The 22436-nt window shown below is 37.5% G+C and overlaps 2 protein-coding genes across 2 annotated transcripts in view; one reads left to right on the top strand and one right to left on the bottom strand.

The window, feature by feature from the left end:
- Positions 1 to 129: 129 nt before the first annotated feature.
- On the bottom strand, positions 130 to 8192 carry LOC149088711 (uncharacterized). The gene is made up of 3 exons (XM_089249243.1): positions 8093 to 8192; positions 4853 to 4967; positions 130 to 365 (listed from the first exon to the last, which is right to left on the bottom strand). Exons 1-3 carry the CDS (start codon positions 8112 to 8114, stop codon positions 194 to 196), a joined length of 309 nt encoding a protein of 102 aa, XP_089105369.1. The 5' UTR covers positions 8115 to 8192; the 3' UTR covers positions 130 to 193.
- A 153-nt stretch (positions 8193 to 8345) lies between these two features.
- Positions 8346 to 22436, top strand: part of Fntb (Farnesyl transferase beta subunit) — a 37291-nt gene continuing 23200 nt past the window's right edge. The window contains exons 1-4 of the mRNA XM_089249231.1: positions 8346 to 8525; positions 11847 to 11914; positions 17064 to 17139; positions 21799 to 21890. Coding sequence (XP_089105357.1) covers positions 8415 to 8525; positions 11847 to 11914; positions 17064 to 17139; positions 21799 to 21890 — 347 coding nt within the window. The 5' untranslated portion in view covers positions 8346 to 8414. The remainder of the gene's footprint in view (positions 8526 to 11846; positions 11915 to 17063; positions 17140 to 21798; positions 21891 to 22436) is intronic.

Genomic DNA, 22436 nt, shown 5'->3' with positions numbered 1-22436 from the left:
CCGCGTTCGGACTTTTAAAGACTTTTACAGCGTTATAAGACTTTTAAATCAAGAAAAAACCACTCATATGTTCTCTTCTAACAAAACACATTTTCACTCTGAACTAAGAAACATACATATACTCACAAATTTAAAAAGAATTGTAAGTTTTTATAATCCTAAGATTAAATACACATACAAACGGGATCTACAATTACGCATCAGAATTTGTTTTCCTTGGATAAAAATGTTCTTTGTCGTACTCCTCACGCATGCCTTTGATTGTCCTCACCCTGAACGGCATTTTGCCTAATGTATTTGGAGGAAGAGAACCTGGTTCTCTAAACTTCATTGGCTTCAGCGGTGCAACTTTGTTCAAGATTAATCTAGAAGAAATTAATGAAAACAAAGTCAACACTACAAAGTTTTGAGAATAATAATCAGAATCAGTTTCGTGTGTTGTCTCCACACGGTGAAAAAGTTGCAGTTGTTACACAAACATACAACAAATTTCAAAAATTGACAATACAAAGTTACTAGGAGCTTATTCTCGCCGAGACGTTTAACAGAGCCAGCGTGACAATGCTACCCACTACATAATAATACAATGCCAAAATTTGCAAGTCTTTGACAGCACACATGCACAATACAGTTGCAGCCATCTATTGTCTATTATGATAATAAAAAATTATATTAATGGCATAAGAAAATTATAATGGACTCGCTAATCGGGCACATTCTATCAATCCGGCTAATCAGACCAGGGTGAGCAGGTATACAGGAAGTTATTTCAAAAAGTCCATTTAAATAATATAAATGTTTGCCCACAGATATGCAGTGACATGTCTTTCCCTTCAATGCTGGAAAAAAACCCGCCTAGAAACAGTGGATTACTGGATAGGCAGCATTATATAGTCCACTGTATCTACATTTCTGCTGCACAGTTGATTCGAACCGTCATATAATTAGGGTCAAACTTAATCATTTAATGGCCCTCTTTGATATTTATATGCCTCCTGCTTTTCCTCACAAGAGATATGATAGGAGTTGAACTGTAGTTGAAGCCCAGAGATGAACTATAATTCAAGAACAATTATAATATATGAACGAATATTAAGGGAAAAACTGACGTGTCCCTGTGAAATACAGGGCAAACCTACATAATAAGTTGCCTCTCTTGACACATCCCCTTGAATTGCCTTTGCTCCATTCGCAGCAGAAAGATATTATCTGCCTTTGCTTCATTGGAAACTTGGGCCCGGATCCAGAAGAGGCCATCCAATACCCAAATAATATATAAAACTTGTCTGTGTGTAAAATACGGGATAATCCAACGTAACAAGCGTACATAATAAGCCGTCCCTGGCAGTCCAGTGGTTAGGGAGCTGGCTTCTGACTGTGCAGGTCTGGGTTCGAATCCTGGTTCGGTCATGGATGTTTACTAACACACTAACAAATTCCCTGGACAGATCGTAAAGATCTCTTGGGAATACGTGATGATCACGTAAAAAAAAAAAAAAAAAAAGATTCGCACTTGAACATAAGTAAAAAAAAAGACGTAATTCTGAGTATATTTTTCCAATAGTGATCTCCCTCCTCAGGAGAAGAAGGTATATAAATTTGCATGTTTTCTTCAAATCTTTTTTTTTTTTTTTTGATGCGACTCTCTCTGGAAAACATTTCTCTCCATGAACGTGACTTAAGCCCTCAAGCTTTGCTTAAAATATGTTGATTTTAAAAAAAAAAATCAATAAAGTAGCTCCTCTGACATACACTTCCTTGAGGGAATTAGAGAATTCACCGTTCACCATAACTCGTTGTGACCTATCCCTTAACCATGATTCCACCCAGTGCAGCAAGTTGCCGTCAATCCCAATCTAGTGTAAACACCTCAAGAGTTTACCATGTTGGACTTGATCGAATGTCTTCTGGAAATCAAGGTAAACAACATCTACATTTTTGCTCTTACCCAAAGCCTTCGTCACATGCATGATCACAGAAGCAAAAGAGGTTAGTTACACATGACTTCCCCTTTCTGAACTCATGCTGATTATCTGACAATACATTACTCTCGTTTATCTACTTCACCAATTGCCTTTTGATAATAATTTCCAAAATTTTCAAGTGGGAGCTCGTCAAACTCACAGGACGATAACTGAACACAGCTTCTCTACCACCCTTTTTAAATATTGAAACAACATTAGCAAGTTTCCAATCCCTTGGGACGATACCCTCAGCTTCACTACTCCTGTAAATCTGTGCGACTGGCCCCAACAATTCATTAGCACATTCCCTGAGGACCCTGGGATAAATATTATCTGGTCCTGGTACTTAGCTTGCACATACATTTTTTAGAAGATTTAGGATCTCCACGTCTTCCACTTGAATATCGTTGAGTATTTTATTACCCCACACAACACCCATACATTGAATAGCATTTTCTCTATTAAAAACCGTCGTGAAAAGTCATTGAAAGCCCTACACATGTCTACATTGCTCTCTACCCTAGACCCTCCTATCGAGAGGTGGTCAACAGTCCCCTTGCATCCAGTATTGATGGAACCAATTTTGGGTCACAGCCAATGTTATTTGCCAACCTAGATTCAACTTCCTTTTTACTAGCCCTTATCACTTTCTTCAACGGCTTCTTTCATCAGTAAACAATGACAGGTCACCTCATCCATTTTTATACTCTGTGAACGCTCTTTTCTTTTCAAGATAAAGTATACGCATGCTATCTGTAAACCAAAGGGGGCACGATGTACAAACACACTTTTTCGAATTTTTCGAACAAAGGGTATGACATCGTGCAAAACAGAGGACAGCTTCGTACTAAATTCTTCCCATTGACTTACCATCCCTACTGATTCCAACTGGTCTCTTTGAAAACTTCCACTAACCTTTCTCTCAAAACATCAAAGTTAGTTCTCTGAAAACAAGGAACCTGTCTTTTGCTATCAACCTTACCCGAAGAAAAGTTATGGGAAAAACTAACGTCACAATGATCACTGGAAGAAAACTCGTCCCCCACCAAAACATGTTCAACAAAATCCTTGGAGCTAGTGAGAACTAATCCAAAATAGCAGAACCCGCCGTGGCTTCTGATACATGCTGGTTTAAAAAAATTATGCTCCCTACGCCATACTTCCTCCAGTATTATAAGCTCGATGGTATAAATACCTGCTTGCATCCAGCTTATATTACTGGAGGGAGTATGACGTCAGTGGTGTCGCCAACATCATTCATCGGAAGATCACATAACTCGATGAAAACACACACAATCCCCCGTTATTTTCTGATGGCATAAATAGGAGTTTAAAAACAATAAAAGAAAGGAAATAATTTCAGCATCGATGAGATAATTCCAAAATCTATGAAAGAGATAATATCAGTATAATATTAGTGATAATATCAGAAACATAATTCCAGAATTAAGGAAAGTGATAATTTTAAAATTAATGAAAAAGCAATAATTCCAGAATTAAGGTAAGAGAGAATTCCAAAACTAATGAAAGAAAAAGTTCTAGAATTAATGAAATGGGGCCATTCAAGCATTACGTAAGCAGATTTTCAGCCATTTTTGACCCCCCTCCCCCCCTTGTCAGCAAAATTTCGTCAGCAGCTTAGAATATTTCACATCTTCAAAAAGGGGTGGTTGATGACATAAGCAACCTTCAAACCCCCCCCCCCCTTGTCATCAAAAGTCAGCAAATCTGAAAACCCCTCCTCCCTCGATGCTGACGTAATACTTGAATGACCCCAACAGAGAATTTCAGCATTGATGAAAGTGATTATTTTAAAATTAATAAGAAATAATTTCAGAATCAATGAAAAAAATAATTTCAGCATTAATGAGATATAAATTCAGAATCAATGAAACAAATGATTTCAGCATTAATGAAAGAAACAAATGATTTCAGCATTAATGAAAGAAACAAATGATTTCAGCATTAATGAAAGAAACAAATGATTTCAGCATTAATGAAAGAAACAAATGATTTCAGCATTAATGAAAGAAACAAATGATTTCAGCATTAATGAAAGAAACAAATCCAGAATTGATGAAAGAAATTATTCTAGAAGATTCGATTTTCCATTCGATTTTATCCCTGCCGCAGCAGCCCGATGCCTGCTTCAAATCAGTTGCGATCTGCTCATTTCGATTGATACTAGCATGAAGTGAATATTAATCATGCCGAGGTACTTTTACCGGCTGGTTCTTTTCAAAATAACGTTTTCTTAGAGTTGCAATTACAGATCAAGTATGGTGATCTTGTTGAAGACATTCACAATATGAGGTCCTTCGCCTCTGGCGGTTGTTGCTGATTTCAAAGACATTCAAAGTTGATGCGATGTAGGGTGATCGAGGGCATCCAGTGATATCTGGATATTGGGTGATCCTCAGTGGAAACTCGGGCTCAGAGGTGACATAGTTTGCCGAAAATGTCCTTGGGGACGGGAACTTGGTTGATTCATTTACGATGTAGCTCTGCATCTATAACTGGCGAACCGATTCCAGAGGAAAGCCAATGATTTAGAGTCATCAAAGAAAGGACTGGAAAAATGCTATTATATATTGAGAACTATGGATTGCTGGACCTTTTTGGTGAGATCAGAAAATTTTCTTGAAATAAAAACTTGATTCATAAAATTTTTTAATCGGGGAAAAATGATTCATATTTATTTGTGAACCAGCGAACTTAATTGTTAGTGTTACTAATATTTATTTGTTAATAGTGGAAAAAATGAATAATTCTTGTGGAAATGGTTTTGTTTTCATTTTGCTGTCTTGCAATTTGGATCAGTTATGAATCCGTGCAATGCAATAATAGATACTGCAAACGCAATTGCCAAAAAAATTTGCTTCACTTACCCTATTATTAGGCTGGCAAAAACACTTACTGCAGTTCCGAGTAGTGCTATTCGATGCCTCTTTTGCGCTGCAGCTGTCCCGTGTATCTGACCGAATTTGACTTCTTTCATTTTTGCTGAAAAGAGGTTAAAGAACAAAAAATTAATTTTATCCCACAATACATATTAACAATACATTGTATCCAGGGCCGTAACTAGGCTGAGGCAACTGGGACACTGCCCCTGGGTCCCGACCTGAATGGGGCCCACACAAAAGTTTACATTTGTTTTGCATAATGATAATCCTTTCAGGAGGGGGGGGGGTGGATCACCCACTACTTTCAGTCAACTACTCAGCTATTATTGTAAATACCAATTAAACTTATTTTTGAGGAGTCCACGTATAAACTTAAAGGGGAAGTAGAGGGGCCATTCAAGTATTACATCAGCATCAATGGGGGGGGGGAAAGGGGGCTTCAGATTTGCTGACTTTTGATGACAAGAGGGGAGGGTGGTTGGATAATGCTTACGTCAACAACCACCCTTTATAAAAATATGAAATATTCTAAATGGCATCTTACTTGGTGTGCTAAAAACAAGAAAAAACTTTCACTAGTTTGTATGGGCGCCAGCTAACATTCTCCCTATTGACAAGTCCCCTGCAGAGCCACTTTAGTGATCTCTAAATGTTTCCCGGATCCAAGTGATCTGGAAATGTGTCCGGGCAGCTTAAGTGCTGTGGAATGGTGCCACACATCACTCAAGTGATCCGTAATTATATGCAGCAGATCACTTAAATAATCTGAGAATGTGCCGCGGGTAACTTGAGTGATGTAGAACTGCACTCTGGGGCCACTTAAATGCTCTAAAACTACGTCACATGCCACTCAAGGGGATCTCTAAATGTGTCACGGATCGCTTAAGTGTTCTGGAACTGTGTCCCAGATCATTTAAGTGATCCGAAAATGTTCCACAGGCAGCTTAAATGCTCTGGAATTGCACCACGGGACACCTAAGCGAACTGTAAATGTGCCACTTAGTTCATTTTTACAAGATTAGGTTTCAGGAGGGCAGGCTGTATCAGATAACCCCCAGGGCCATATTTGGTCCGCGGGCCAACTGCCTTTATGCGATTTATCATTATATGGCTTAGAGTGTGGGGTCGCAATGAATTTATTAAAGATAAATTTTCATAGCCTTCAAATAACATTGAAATTGCCAACAGTCCGCTGGTGAAGGGAGAACTCACGAGGGAGAGTGTCCCAATGCATCCAGAAATCCAAGCGGCGTTAGTCGTAGTGGTGTCCGGAAACTCCGTCACGACAAAAGCCCTCCAATTGGGGAAGGATTTCAAAAAGCCAGTCAGCAGAAAAGTGACCACAAAAGTCATGGCGGATACCAACCACCCGTATCCACCATCAGGAGCGACACGTTCGCTCACAAGAACCATTGTTCCTTCATATCGATAGCTATGAAGTATTGGGCACATCCGTAGCAACCGATCTGCTCGCCTCCAGCGAGATTATAATAACACCCCGTATGCCCCCCCCCCCGTGTACGTCTCTGATTCCACCAATATGCATTAGGATTCAGAGGGGCAGAGCTGATGACAAAATATTGTTGACTGGGGGGGGGGGGTCAAAAATGGCTAAAAATTTGCTTACGTAATACTTGAACGGCCTCAGAGAACATCATTAGAAATCACAATCACATAGGAAAGCATGGTCGTAAATGGACATTTGGAAGATGGATTGGGCGTGGCGTTCCCGTCGCATAGCCCCCAGATCACCTGATTTATCTCCTCTTGATTTTTTTTCTGAGGTGCCTTAAAGGCCATTGTTTACGAAACGCCAGCAGATTCAGACAGGGGCTTGGTGGTAAGTATCGCTATAGCTGCTGCTGTGAGCCGCGAAATACGCTGTATCTGAAAATGTTCAGCAATACATGCACCGTAGATGTCAATTTCAACAGGAGAAGTTTTGAACACCTCCTGTGATGCTTATAACTATTATTTTACTCTTTTTTTGGGTAATAAAGTGCTTTACACTGCTTTATGTATTGTGTCCCTACTGTGTATTTGTCTCCCTATCACTTAAGCATGGCATTTCTGACCATGCTTTCCTATGTGATTATGATTCCTAACGATGTCTACTGGCTGTTAAGTTACTCATCTTCCTTATGAAGTCATTTTTATTCAATCCCCCTACGGGTTACGTTATACAGAGGTCTGACTGGATTTTTTTACAATCCTTGTAGACAAACTTCATTCCTTTACGAAGTAAAGATGACTGGATACAAAGCAAAAATAGTTTCAGCAAGGAAAGTCATATCTATGAGGAATTAAACCACCAACCTCTCACTGTCTGGGCGAGTGATCTACCATTAAGTTACAGCAGACAGACATTTTTAACTTTGGGCTGAACAGGACTGCGCAAGACAGCTTCCTAACTCAGCAACAGCTCGTAATAGCGTTATTCCTCCTCCCAGAAAGTGACATAACTTTGCACAATTAACAGAGGTTCATTGTTTCATTTGCATCACCATCTAGGAGCTAATGTCGTTATGAGCTGTTGCTGAGTTAGGAGGCTGTCTATTGCTGAGTCCCATTCAGTCCAAGGAGATGGTTAAAAATGTCTGTACTCCGTAGCTTAATGGTAGAATACTCGCCTGGACAGCGAGAGACTGGTGGTTCAATTCCCCACAGAGAAATGCGGCATTTCTTTCCAAAATTATCTCCACTTTGTATCCAGCCATCTATACATTGCACAATAACAATTAGCGGAGAGGTTCATTGTTTCGTTTTTAATCCTTTAGTTGTACTATCTCACATATCATCTGTTCTTCGTTCTGGAATATATGTAGCTTGAACAATTTATATAAGTTACACGCACATTCATCATTCGGCTAGAACTCAACTTGATACAAATATTATGCATAAACCAAGCAGCTGAAATTCTAATATTTTTCATTCAAATATACTTAAATCAATTTACATGAAACTGCTTTTTAATTACTACAGGACGAACTTATCATGTTCACACGAAAGCTCTTGAAAACAGTCATATCTCAATCATATGCCCGCATACAATTTTTCTTTAGCTTTTAGTAGATCCTTTAATAATTTTGAATAATTATGAAAATACTTAAAAAAAATAATTGAAATCAAAGCAATTATAAAACATAAATGCCATGTTGTTGTCAAATCACAACCATTAATGCTAATATTGCAACTGTATATTATAAGAGAAACATTATTTTTTACCTCTATCCCCTTTACTACACATTTTGAAAATTCACGCAGATCCCACAAGGGTAAATATAAACAAATTATCACGCACTTCACTTCACTTCCTCGGTGGAGAAATGAAAACCTTGAAAGTAATTCAAACTGGTTCGAAAACGAAATTGTGAGAATAATTTAGCGATTTTAAATATGTAAATATCGAAATTTCGAAAATTTGAGATTTTAAATGATAATTTTTTATTTATTGTTGTTTTTGTTTCTTTTTGTTTTAGTAGATAAAAAGAAGTTCATTTCGTAAAAACTTGCGTTTGCAATCTGTCTTGTTTATAAGATATACAAAATGGCGGACCAGGAGCAAGTAACAACATTCAATCTAAGACTTTTAGATCCGTCGTTCGAAAAACTGAAGTTTAATGACGACGGTATCGAGACTCAGACGTCTCGAGAGCAAGTGAGTCGAGTCTCGTGTCAACATGATTTTCAATCGCTGAGAATTTTAGTTATTTGCTGTAATTTGTTTGTCAGCCAATTCGCCGGCTCGTTCGCGCGAGAATTTTACTTTTGGTTATAAATATTTCAGACCGTAAATGCTCAGCCCATGGCCTTACGGGTCAAATGTGGGGCTCTGAATTATAAAAGGAAGGGGCCCGCGCCCAAACGTGATTTTGTGAAAATGAATTTAGTGGCTCATTTCCAGACCCCGCGGCACGCACAGTTCCATGCAAATTAAGCTGCCCGCGGTGCAGTTACACTTCACACAAGTTACCCGCGGAACATTCTCGGATCATTTAAGCGACCCGGAGCACATTTGCAGGCCACTCGAGTGACGCACGACCAGTGCTGTCTTAATGCATGGCCCACCCGGGCTCCTCAAGAGAAGAAGAAACCACACAAAAAATGAAATGTGGTTGAAATTTTCGAGAATTTGTCTGGTAGGGCCTCAGAAAAATCACTTTTCCCGGGGGCCCACCATAATGCTTTAAAGATGGCCTCCCGGGCAAATTGATTTTCCCCAATGCCATCTGATTAGAAGCGATTGCTCCAATTTGCATGCTTAATCACAAATATCTTTATGAGATCTCATCATCATGAGGCACCCAGACTGTTCCCTGGTGTGTCCCACACATTAAGATGGCAGTGCTCAAATGACCTGCAATATGTTTGCAGATCATGCAAGCCCCAGAGCAGAATATGCTGAAATCTGTAATGTATGTTGCGGAACAATCTTGAAGAATTTTAAGAAAAAGGTAAAGAAAACACAATTATGGGAATTCTCACCGCACAGAACATTTCCAGTCAGCCGAGGGTTCGTTGCAGTACATCTTGGGCACACAAGTGACCTGCAGCAGTTCCAGAACATCTAAGTGGCCCATGATGCAGTTCCATAACTCAAGTGGCCCATCACACATCTCAGATCACGCAAGTGAACCACAGCACACTTTTAGATCACAAGTGTACTACGGCACACTTCCTGATCACTTAAGCGGCCCACAACACGTTTTCAAACCAGTGAAGTGGTCTCCCACTCACAAATACAATGCCACAACAGGCAAAATGCCCAACGAGGTGGCTGAGAATTGGTGATGCCTAAAGGCATCCTTGTTTTATATCAGCGGTTCTCAACTGGTTTTTCACGGGGCCCTTCTGTGTGAACTCCCGCGGTCTCTGCGGCAGCTCGAGAAAAATACAAAAAACCCCAGTAAATTCAGGAAAAATAATTATTAGTATTTTTGAGTCATAATAAATCAGTAACATTGATGAATAAATAAAAATACGCCTATGGGGCTCATCCATAGAAATTATATACCAGAAAGGGCTCTGTGAGTTAAAAAAGGTTGAGAACCGCTGTTTTAAATGATCATAGCAATATATTCTGTTGACTTATTTTTTATTTGGCAAGAATACAGTGGAGTCCTCTTTGGTCTTTTTTTCTATTTGCTGCCTGAATTAGCGTTTAAAAATAAAACATTGAGATATGCAAAAAATGTAAGTTTTTCATTGTGTTAGATACTTCTGTTTGAAACATTATCCAAAAGCATTCATTTAGGTTTTTGACAGTTTAAACCAGTTTTTGATGCATTTTTGACATCATAAACCCGATCCTTGTTCGTGGTTCTGATGCAACAATAGCTTGATTTTTTTTCTTTGCTGATCACTGTCAAGGATTATCACTACATACATGGTCACCCCCCCCCCCCTCCATATTCGCAGTTTCCATATTAGCGGGTTTTTTCCTTTATTGGATTTTTTTTTGCAACACTCAGAAATCGTCATTCATGTATTTTGTTTATAAAATTTGAGTTGTGCATGTTTAGGATGGCTCGCTAATGACATTACTGTCATCAATAGAGCTGTGGCAGCTCCCAAGAGAGAAACAGTCACCTCGGGTTGGATTAACTTTTGGTCACAATGTGCGCTACAGGACACAACCATTTCTACAGAGCCAACTGAGAAGAGATTATAAAAGACATTGTCACCTTAGCGAAACAAGTGGGTGGAAAAGGGTTCAATGGTATGGATATAGACGTTGAATAGTTAATTAATAGCAATTCAGAGGTATTGACCGAGAAGGAATTAATGCAGTTGACTGCTCCTGAAACTGAAGCGGGTACCAGATCAAGATAAAGAAGTAGACAAGTTAACCATGAGTAATGTAGCAGAATGGCTCTGTACATTCAAATTGGCATTAGATTGTTTTCATGATATAGATCCCTCTATGGTAAGCTCTTCACATGTAGAAAAATTGGTAGAGGAAGCCTTGTCATCATATTCCAGCATGATATGAAGAAGAAATGGCAAACAGAAATCACAATATTCTTTCAGAAAACATCGCTAACAATCATTGCACCCTCTTTTACATTCCCTTATACCTCTGCAGTGCCCTGCTCTTTTCATGCTGCTCAATAAATGGGATATACAAGGGAAAACCTATGGTTTCGGTTATTCACAGATTTCCCATATTCACGAGGGTAGCCGTGAGGGGGGGGGGGCAACTGTGCAGTCAAACCTATCTATCTTGAAACTGACAGGACCAAAACAAATTTCGAGATTGTTTTCAAGATATAGTTCTTTTAGAGAGAAAGGAAAATAATGCAAAAAATTTGATTATAAACTAAGAAGTACTGTAATATATTTTACTATGTATTGAAATTTATCGGTTAAGTTACACAATCAATGTTCGATCACACTATATGCAAGCACACTAAAATAACATTAGATTTTTTCCCCAAGTTTTTTTTAGTTATTCCCTAATGTTCTGAAATGAATTTTTTGACGTTCTTCTGAGATTCGTTGAAATTTGAGTGGTTTGCCAGATCTGATTCCTTCATCACTGTCATGAGTGATTCCAAACCCGCAGTATTTTTGAAGCAATTTCTAATTGCCTGTTGGCTGACTTTTTTGCAATGCTGAACAAGTCGTCCACATGGCCTCAACTTGTCTCCTGTCAGTCATAGTATCCGCTTATAATTGATTTATCAACACAATGGGCTGTAATAGGAATAGTCCATTCTTATCAGTTGTTTTCAACTCTGGAGAAAAGCCAGAAAAGCAATTTTTGTGTTTTCTTTTCACTGGCATTGGGCTTGGCCTTCGAGATAGAGAGTTTTTAGAAAATTATATATTTCGAGACAGAGAGGTAAAAATTCATTGATTTAGTACAAAAAATGCAATGATTTTTTCATTTTTTGAGGTATAGAGTTTTTCGAGAAATAGAGTTTTGACTGCATTATTATATATCAATATTCTAACTTTATCTTGTTTTCTAATCTAGAAAGAAGTGGAAAAATCTGTGGAAACATGCTGCCGTATTGTGAGAAATATCATAAGTACAGATCCATGGTAAGATTGAGTTGACACTTCCCTTCAATATTGTTTTATATTAAAGGAAAAAAATTTTTGTCTGAGAGACATTTTCTGGAGCATGCTGTCGATTGAGTTTTGCCATATGTGGGTTTAATTCCAGCCCTTGACAGATTGATGGAAGAAATTTAGATGCTGACTAAATTTTTCCAGGAGTTAGTTATTTACTTCCCTGGGAAAAATGGTCGAAAGTGATGCTTTTTCCAACTTTTACAGGATTCAATGACCCTTTTCTATTGGTCGTGATTTCCGAAAATTTTCTGCTGTGCTCAGAATTCAATTCGGTGATTACATTTGAAAATTTTAAGTGCGATCAGGTGCGGATCTAAGGGGTAGGGGGGGGGGTTGTGATCATTCCTACCAAGCGAAATGTGATACAGATTCATGAAATTTTTGAAACTTCTATATGATAATATTGTATTTTTTCAATGAATCCATTGAAAATTGCCTTTATCAACATTATTAATTAAATAACAAATTCAAGAAAACTTCGACTAAAAAACTGGAACAACTCAAAAAAGTCGGGACGGATAAAAAACAAAAACTGAGACTACCCCGGAAAACACATGACAAAATGCAGGATGCATGGTCAATCTGTTTAGATCGACTAGTTTTTAGCATTTTGCAGGGTTTGGTTTTAACCATGTGGTTTCTTCTTTAAAAATTGCATACAAGTGGCCTAAATATAATTTTTTCCCTTGAAAAATATCATATTGGTTCATTGTTAGCCAATATGTTTTATTTTTACCATATTTTATATTCTTGGGGTATATTCTGATGGTATATCTTTAAATGGTGTAAGATGATATAAGGTGTTTTTTTTTTTTCAAAAAGCTCATAAAAGTGACCTGAATATAATTTTTGTATATGTTACGCATCTTGGTTGCTTAAAGTTATATACAGAAGCCAAAGTTTATCACTTTTGCCACATTTTCTAACTATTAGCTACATTTTGATACTCTATCTTTAGCAAATTCATGAATAAGGATTGCATTACACATCTTGATGTAGTGGTGTATTATCTCACAGGGTTGTTTTTGTTTTTTCCTTCACAAAGAAGCAGCAACAGCAGTGACATCATTATTCTAGGGACAGGTGGTCTTATAACCCAATAAAGACACCAGCTGCCCCTAAAGGACAAAGACCAGTGTACTGTTCTGGATAATTTTTCGCAAGACTTCAAGATTGCAAAACAAGAAGCAGGTTCCATGGGCAAACACTGATTCATTTACAGAACTGCAATTTACATGTATTTACAAGCTAATCAGAGAGCTAACAACTTTCTCTCAAAATTCAATCACAACTGACCTTTCATCCTGAATCTCTAATCTCTCCTCTTGTGATTGCCTCACTATTTATAGCTCTGGTGGAAACTTCGACAAAAAGAATATTCCACAAATTTCTATTTCGTAGTACCAGGTTTGTGGCACCAGTCTGGATGGGCATAACCCTCTTTAAGGTTCTCTGCCCCCTCAGCTGGTTTTTCCGCCAATGGCATGTCTTTGCGCTAAACCGAAACCAGTATCAACTGCTGTTGCTAACAGATTTCAATATTTGATAGATTGAACAAATTGCACCATCTATTATCTATAGATCGAAACAGTACTAGTAATTACATTACCTCAGATATTTTCATTTTCCTATAAGAAGTTGCACATCTCATACTGTATATCACCCAGTCTTAATATTCAATAGTTTTTTTTATACTTTCACTTCACCATTAAGCCCATTTAATCAAGGTTCTATTGTATAGTAGTAACAGGTGTATGAAAAATAATCAGTTATACAGTGTTGTTATAATTAAAGTTTTAATTCCAAAATTATACAATAAGAGCTATTGGTTAGAATGACTTGAAAATTTGCATGGGTACTCTGGAAATTTCGTTGGGAAAAGAAAAAAAAGTGCAACCACATTATTTCAACAGTTCAACAGCATCAGTGTTTGGATAGCACAACTTTTATCAAAATGCACATCACGATACCAACAAAGCAGCTGCTGAAGACCCATTTTGACAATAACAGGATGGCATGACACCTGGCTGGCCGTTAGTTCACCTGATCTCACCCCTTACAACTTCTGGCTGTGGGGGGGGGGGGGTGGGGGGGTAACCTCAAAATGTTATGGACAGAGGTTGGATTGCAAACATTGGTGAATTGCAAGCACATCCACATCATGACCATGACATGATCGGCCATTGAACAAGCATTTTTGTGCTTCCACCTCATTGCCAAGTTATGAATGATATAATATATTTAACATTTCTTGAGTAAGTTTTAGTTATTTGTTCTATTACTTAATTTTTATGATGTTTCCATGAATTATGAAATCGTGCAATGCTAAGTTATCATTTTGCTCTGGAATGGCCATCATTCCCATTTTGCAAGCAAATTGGAGTTGGATGAGTACAGTGTCATTAATTTTCCATTTTTAAGTATTTTCCCCCCTTTGTTTATTGAATTTTATTTTCTGATATAAAATTCCATTGCTTCTGGAATATTCATGTAAATTTTCAAGTCATTTTGACAATGGTTCTTCTTCTACAGTGTTTTAAATCAAAACTTTAGTTATAATCACCCTGTATGTTGTAAATCATTGCTAATTAATCTGCATTATTTATGCTTCATTGAATACATTATATTCACCTAATTTTTATCACAGTTTTTGTAAAATAGCTTCCTAATTAAGTATACTGAAAGTAACTGGAGAAAACACCCCTTTATATTATTGTTAATAGTAACATTAACAATTTTCAAACACACACAGTACATACATTGAGTTCAGCAAAAAAATAATTAAATTGCAAAAGTTGGTTTTTAATAAAGTGTATGAAATATTTCTAGATTAATTAGTATGGGAATAGTGTTAATTGCATTAATAACCATTTTATTTTAATTAATTATTAGAAATTTGAATGATTTTTCAGAAATTTTGTTTTTAATGTTAATGCTATTTAAACCAAAAAAAACAGTTTAACCCAAAAAACCCTGTTTTTTTTTTTTCCAACAAAAGAACAGTTTTTTTACCTGGCATTTTGTAAAATCACCCCTCCCAACAGCATGCTCTATATCTGCCCATGGGTGCCGTGGTCAATTTTCTAATCATCATAGTGACCTGGCATAAAACAAAGGATTTTTCAAGCTCTTGTTTATCCTGCAGTGCTCAGAAAGACACCTTGACTGATTTCATTCCACCCAGCACATATAATGTCCACAGAGAGAAAGCAGGCAGTCCATGCACAACACTATATACACACTCAGATTGTTAGGTACACAACTCAGTCGTAATGAATTGCCCATGGCGATAGACCGAAGTTATACTTTGTTTGAAAGAAAGAATCTGGGTTATATCAGTAACATTGATTTTCAGTAATCACGCCAGAATAAGATATAATTTGTCATCCATATAGTTGGCACTCCCATTTTATTCATGTCTGCCAGTAGTCAATAAAACAGCGGACACTTGTCTTCTTGGGTGTAGATTATATTTTTTATCAGGTGTCTGTGAAATAGCCCATGCTTGTCTTCTTGGCCGTAAATTATACTTTTTATTAGGTATCGAGGCTACCTCTCTTGTTGGTTCATAGGGCGGGTTCTTTGAGTATGAATGTTGTCTACTTGTTGCTGCAGCTCGTGTATATGTAGATCACGGTCCAGGAATTGAATCAACTTCTGCGGACATCGAAAGTTCAGAGGGCTGTCTAGAATGCTTATCTTCCAATCTAGCATTCTGGACTCTGGCAGTTGGCCGAAATGAACGTCTTCGGTCTGGGGGCATGTGGTGATGTAATGCCACAAATATCTGATTGAATCACAGATGCATATGCTGTTACTAGAGTTTAAAACGAAGATACACTGGGAAAGGGCCATGCTCTGTGATAGTGATTGTTTTCACTCTGGGCCATATGTTCAAACACCAATGAACTTGTATCTCGTAGGCATCCTTTGCTGCACATGTATTCCAGTTGGGCTGCAACGCATCCTCTCTAAGCATCCAATGGACCAAACTTCTTGACCAAAGGTGGTCGTCTTGAGTGTGGCTTTTGTGGCCTCCTTAGCAAGGTTGTCGGCAATTTCATTGACAAATATGCCTGTCAGGGCTTTAATTCAGGCCAATAAGACTCTAGAACCTGGGTTTTTGATTGATAGCTGACCCAAAGCATTGTCTGAGGATGAACACTGGTTTTGATAAGGCATGAGCCCTTGTAACGACATTCAGAATTCTATATAGTTCAGCTTGAAAACACTTTTCTTTATCCAGCCGCTTTTCTCCATTGTTCCTTGATGGTCCCATTTTCTTTTTTATAGCTGCATAAGCACACCCAGTACAGTCTGAAGACTTCGAGTCATCAGTATAGATCTTTACTGTTCCAAGAGCAAGCTTAATGTTTTCAGCACCATACAGCACGACCTGGTTTGCATCGATGTCCATGCTGGGGTGTATGAGCCTGCCTGCAAAAAGCTTGCGTATGCAGCTACTGAGTATTGGCGATGTCTTCATCCAGATGGAGAATGCTGGTCTTGCAGGCTCAATATTTGATATAACTATTCAGCTGGGGATTCCCTGTGACAACATATATGAATTCATTTACAGTAGCAGCGTAGTCTCCAGATATATACGACAGGAATGAGCGCTGGGCTACATCCAGAATTCTTTGCATTTGTGTAGGATACCAGAACCAAAAGGCACATCCAAAGGAAAGCTGGCACTGCAAAACTGATCTTTATAAAACATTCCTAGAATTCTGCTGGAGCCCCATTTTTGAAGGAGTTGGAGTGTACCTTGTCTACTTGCTTAACAATGTGTGCCATGAAACTGAATTTGCATGTATGTATGTATGTACACTCCTAGATATTTCGAACACAAAACAAGCACAGCAACATACATAATTTAGAGACATTACACATAATATCCATAACATGTTCCAACTCATATGATTTGTTAGAAATTCCTCAGACAAATGTGTACAAGGTGCATGCACAGTGAAGCAGCACATATAATGTATGTAAAAATCACCTAATTGTGCTTTTATGCTATTTTCCAATGGATGGATATTTTTGAGAGGTTTCACTGTGTATATACTGTACTTTTATGTAATATATTATTGGAAAAAATTTTTCTTCCTTATAGTTGTCCCTACCTTGAACGGGATGAGCATGTAAAGGTGTTGAAAAAAGGTCTCCGATCATTGCCATCCATAATGGAAGTATGTAATGGACTTTTGCTTTCAACAATATGTTGGTTTTTTTTTATTTGAAATTGAAAATTTTATTTTTGCTATCTGTTAATAATTATTTTTCTCTTATAATGTGTTTGATTCTGATTCTTTTCTATACAAGTGATGTGATATTGCCTATTTTATTGTGAGAGTTCTTAATTTATATAAAAATGTTGCCAACTGACTGTTGTTTCTTTCTTACACTTGGCTATGAAGACATCTGGGGGGGGGGGGGACACTGACTCAGTGAGATTGTTTTTATATTTGTACCTTGGAGATGTGTAAATTTCCACTGTCCTGTGATACATTTTGCATGATTTAATGTAGGTTGACTGTATCTCCCAAAGCAGAATGTGCCAAAATCTGTGATGTATGTCGCGGAACAATTACCGGTACTGGAAGAATTTTAAGAAAAGGTGCAAAAAGCACACTTACATGAGTGGGGATTTTTACCACAGATCGTTTCCGGTCAGCCTAGGGCTCGTCGCAGAACAGTGCTAAAAATTCTGCATTGGGGACTGTATCTGTTGGTAGGAACGTAGAGGTATAATATGCATTTCTTAGGTATAAATAGAGATGTGAGGTAAGAATGTTCTCTCTGTGAAGATTTTACATTAATGTCTACGGATATGTTAATATATTTTTTTATATATTATAATAATATACAGTGTGCCCCCTGTGGCCTTTATCTCGTCAACTGTCCATTGTAGAAGTATAATTTCAATTTAAAAATGCTGAAAAGGCGTTCAACAATTAACCTGTACCAGTTTTGAACAGGATGTAACAAAAGTGTGTAACAAAATAAAATAAAAATATCTGCATTTTTATACTTTCTCCTTTTTTTCCAACTCCCAATTAGAAAGTTGTTGCCCTGTTTCTTATGAAGCCAACAAGAAAAACTTCAAAGGATAGCATAAATGAGGGAAAGGAGCATTGTCCATTAGTTTTTGTTGCTCTTTCATAACTTTTCTCCAATTTTTGAATTCAAATATCTTAACAAATATAGCACTGGGAAACATGGAATTTTTTCTGTTGGCCTTAGGAGATATAGGACAACAACTTTATAATTTGAAGTTAGAGGACAAGGGGACCATATAAAAATTTAGATTTTTTATTTTGTGACACACTGGATATCCACTCACAAAACTGTGATACAGGGTAATGTTTGAACTCCTTTTGAGCATTTTTTAAATTGGTATTATACCTATACGATGGATGGTTGATGAAATGAAGGCTGCATTAGCACTTACAGAACACCCTGTATATTAATATAATATAATGGTAATATAAATAATGATATATAGTGATTATATAAATAAATAATACAGTTGATGCTCAATATAACGACCCCATTTGTCTTGTGGAAAACGAATGTTATATTGAGAGAGTCATTCTATTGAAAGTAAAACATGTGATAGTTATTTTATGGAAATATTTGGGACTTATCCAACTGGGGTCGTTTTAATGGAATGGTTGCTATAATGAGGAGTTTTTATTATGAGTGTTGACTGTATAATGATTCTGAAGAGACATATGCTATTATGCCTGAAAAGAAAAGTATTCAACCAGTGTATGCTACAAGCACTGACTTATAGAGCTAAGACATGGACACTCACAAGCAAAACAATACAAAAACTACAAACTGCACAATGGGGCATGGAAAGATGTGTGCTAGGCATCACAAGAAGAGACAGAAAACAAATCATGTGAATAAAGAGCCAAACTATGGGAGTGTGGTGGCGCCTCCAAAAACAAGAATTGACAGCTGTGATGTCACAGACGATCAGTGTGTGTGTGCGTGCACGTGCAAAGAGAAGTGTGTCGATCGGTAAACACTGAATCATGTAAACATCCATTAGGCCCGTTAGTATCTGACAATGTAAATAAAAAGTTATATTTCGTAAATTAAGAAGTAATGTCTGTAATTACCGAAGTAAGTTCGCCTTCCTGAACGATGAGTCGTTGCAGGTGTATATGATATCGTGGAAAGAATTAAACTCTTAAAATGAAAATTGGCTGGACGTATCTCAAGAAGACAGGACAGCAGATGGACCATAAGCATTCCGAATTGCTACCCCTGTGGTGTTAAACGTCCGAGAGAAAGCATCTCCCTAACAAGGTGGAGCAACGAGATCTGAAAGGTAGCTGGAGCTAACTGGATGGCAAAAACATAAATCAGACAGAGTGAAATGGAAAAATTTAGAAGAGGCCTACATCCAGCAGCAGATTAAAAATGTTTGACGATGATTATATTAATATATAATATACTAAATATATTTTATATACTGCCAAAACCCGAAGTTGGCCAGTTAGCCTGGTCAATGTCCAAAATTTGGGCTTTTGCCGGCCCCATATATTCATTCGTATGATTTGGGGTCATCACCACATTGTTGAATATTTTTATGATAATTATGGCCATTTACAATTATTCATAGCTAACCATAATTACATTCATGTGCAAAATTAAGAGAATTAACACATTATGTTGAATTTCTGAAAAACTAGTGAGCAGATTTTAATGAAATTTGATACGAATACAGTTATAACAGAGAAAGAGATGTACCATATAAAAGTCATAGTATGCACGCATGGTTGTCAGTAAAGCTCATCATTGCAGGAATGTCCAAAATCCACGTTGCGAAATCAAACCGAAAATGAGTCTAATATGGGGTATGGTCCCCTCTCACAGTCAGACAGGTTGCACAGCGTGACGGCATACTGGACACGAGGCAGTTGAGTCCATGTGGCAATCGGTCCCACTCCTGCAGCAACAGCTTTCAGTTCCAGGATGGTTCTCTGAGGTGGATGGCAAGATGCAATTGCCCTGCCAAGAGCATCCCAGACGTGTTCTATATGGTTTAGGTCAGAAGATTTGGCTGGCCAATCCATGTGCTGAAAGTGTCAAATAACGATCCTCATCATGGTTCTTTGACTGCCTTGTCCAGGTCTTTTCGATATGGATCCAGTGTCCTGGAACTGTTTCCACAAATTGCAGATGACACTGAGCGTAACATCAAACTCTGTAGCCACCTGCACTTGTGATTGCCCTGCCTCCAATCTACCGATGATTCTCCATCTCATTCTGTCATCCATAAATTTGTGGCTACTCGTTTTACCTGATAGCTTATAAAATTTACCAAACTCTTGCAAGAAACACAGCGAATATTTCCGAGGAGTACGAGAACAAAGAATCGCTGAAAACGCCTCGTGCCCTTATCATCCCCTCCATGGTCACAGCTCTGCCCCCCACGCATGTATTCGACACTGAATATTTGCATACTTTTTTAGTGGCATTATTCTGGAGTGGGAACTGTGTGCTGCACTGCGCCAAAATTAACATCTTGTGCCATCCTGCTTCAATAATGTATTTTCGTATTTTTCTGCGCCAAATAGCGAATTTTGCTTCAGTATGAAAGGAATTTCGGAAAGGATGCCAAAAAATTTTTGTTCCTGCTTGCCGCGAAACGATTCTTTCCGAAAAGAGCATGTTTTATTCTACTGTACTTAACTATCGCCTTATTTAAACTATCGGCCCCTCATCAGTCTTTCCATCGTGAAACCCCAATAATATCTGTGATCGTGCAACTGAAGATGGTTTGCAATTGTCTTTCAGCTTTAAAGCGCAAATGCGAGTCAGTTTTCGTTTTCAAAAACAAGTCGCCACTGGAAGCAGCAGAAATTACTGTAATCGATCGTCATTGCATCAAATCCCGATGTTTCTTGAAAAAAATTTTCATTCCGGGAGTAAAAAAAGAGCATGTCCGTCGAATTACGATTGCTAATTTAGAAACTTTGCAGACTAATGAGAGGTTAATTCGCCAATGTTGCCAAATAATGAGTGCTAAATCGCCAATATTGCCAAATAACGAGTATCAAGTTGCCAATTTCGCCTAATAACGAGTGCAGAATTGCCAAACATCGTGTTGATTCTTCTGAAATTCTCTCCCATTTTGCAACAGTTTCTTTCCGAGTATAAAAAAAAATTGGAAACTTGACAGAAAATTTATAATATCTACATAAAGACTATAGAAATTTTTTAGCTCATTTAAAGTACTGCTGTTCCAGACAGCAAATAGTGCCCTCAGTAAGTAAAAATCATCTTAAATAGACGCGAAAAATTTTATGGCAGCCGCTCTTTCAAACAAGGTGTCAAAAGCCTGAAACACCAAAAACAAGCTGACGAAAAGCTGTTTGATAACAAAAGACAATGCAGTTGTTTTATTTTGAAAAGGGGTGAGGGTTAACGAAAATATTGTTAATTTCGCTGCTCCAATTCATAAATATCTGCTCCGAACCCTACATTTTGCTGCTCCAAAACTGCTCTGAATCCTGAATTTTGTTGCTCTAAAGCTGCTCCAAAATGGACTTTGTCACTTCCCACCCCTGCATTATTAGTACCTTTGGTTCAGTACTTTTTGTGAAGGAGGCTTGGGAGGACCTCCATTGTAAATTACTGGAGGATATTATTGAAAATAATAAGAATTATTCTAAAGTTATTTATAATAGTCCTTCCAGAGGATATTCTCGAATACTCTCTTAAAGGTTATTCTTGAGAACTTTACATTTCTAGCTATCAGTTTAAAATTATGCTCCATAAAAAATTGATGAGATTGAAATATATAAGCCTATTTGCAATTTTGTTTACAGTCGCTTGATGCAAGTCGATCTTGGTTATGTTTCTGGACTCTGCATGCACTCGAGCTTCTTGATGAGCATGTCACTGGTGACCAAAAACAACAGTAAGCTCATAAATTTAAATTTTCACTGGTGCCTTATATTATTTGTACCATATTTCCCCCACCCTCTCACAATATCCAGCACATCGCAAAAATCAGGACACCAGCTATTTGAAGGTTGGAGTTTGGTTTTTACCTGGCATGCCAGGAAAAGTGAGGTTTAATAAATATCAATACAATCAAAAGATTGATAGATAAATTTTTATTGAGTACTGAATATATATATAGCTAAATTAGAATAAACTCACATGGTTTTTCACTGTAACAACAATGTTTTGTCCAGAAATCAACTCAAATCACTCAAGTTCAAATCAGCCAATTCAATCTATTCTTAAAGTCCATATATTCATGAATTATGCAGCATACATACTGAATTTATGAAAAAAAATCTTTTTTTTTCGGTCAAATTTTTCAGCATGCCAAAAAATATGGGTATTCCTTTGATTTATAATTATAAATTGTAAAAAATTGTTGCTATTGCATTGCAATTTGTCTTTTAAATTATTCCATTCTAATATTCGTGAGTGAACAGGATCCAATCAGGAAATT

Source organism: Pholcus phalangioides, unplaced genomic scaffold, assembly GCF_987345545.1.
Source record: "Pholcus phalangioides strain wild (caught in Gottingen) unplaced genomic scaffold, Ppha-v1.0 ptg000003l_1, whole genome shotgun sequence".
Taxonomy (NCBI): domain Eukaryota; kingdom Metazoa; phylum Arthropoda; class Arachnida; order Araneae; family Pholcidae; genus Pholcus; species Pholcus phalangioides.
This window is presented reverse-complemented; position numbering and strand designations above follow the sequence as displayed.

What these genes read in the sequence shown, in the direction of transcription:
- LOC149088711 (XM_089249243.1), bottom strand. Translation starts at nt 8,114, where the DNA reads ATGTGTAGTAAAGGGGATAGAG. An exon ending in GTGTAGTAAAGGGGATAGAG is followed by an intron (nt 4,968 to 8,092) that starts GTAAAAAATAAT and finishes ACCTCTTTTCAG; the next exon opens with CAAAAATGAAAGAAGTCAAA. An exon ending in TTTGCCAGCCTAATAATAGG is followed by an intron (nt 366 to 4,852) that starts GTAAGTGAAGCA and finishes AATTTCTTCTAG; the next exon opens with ATTAATCTTGAACAAAGTTG.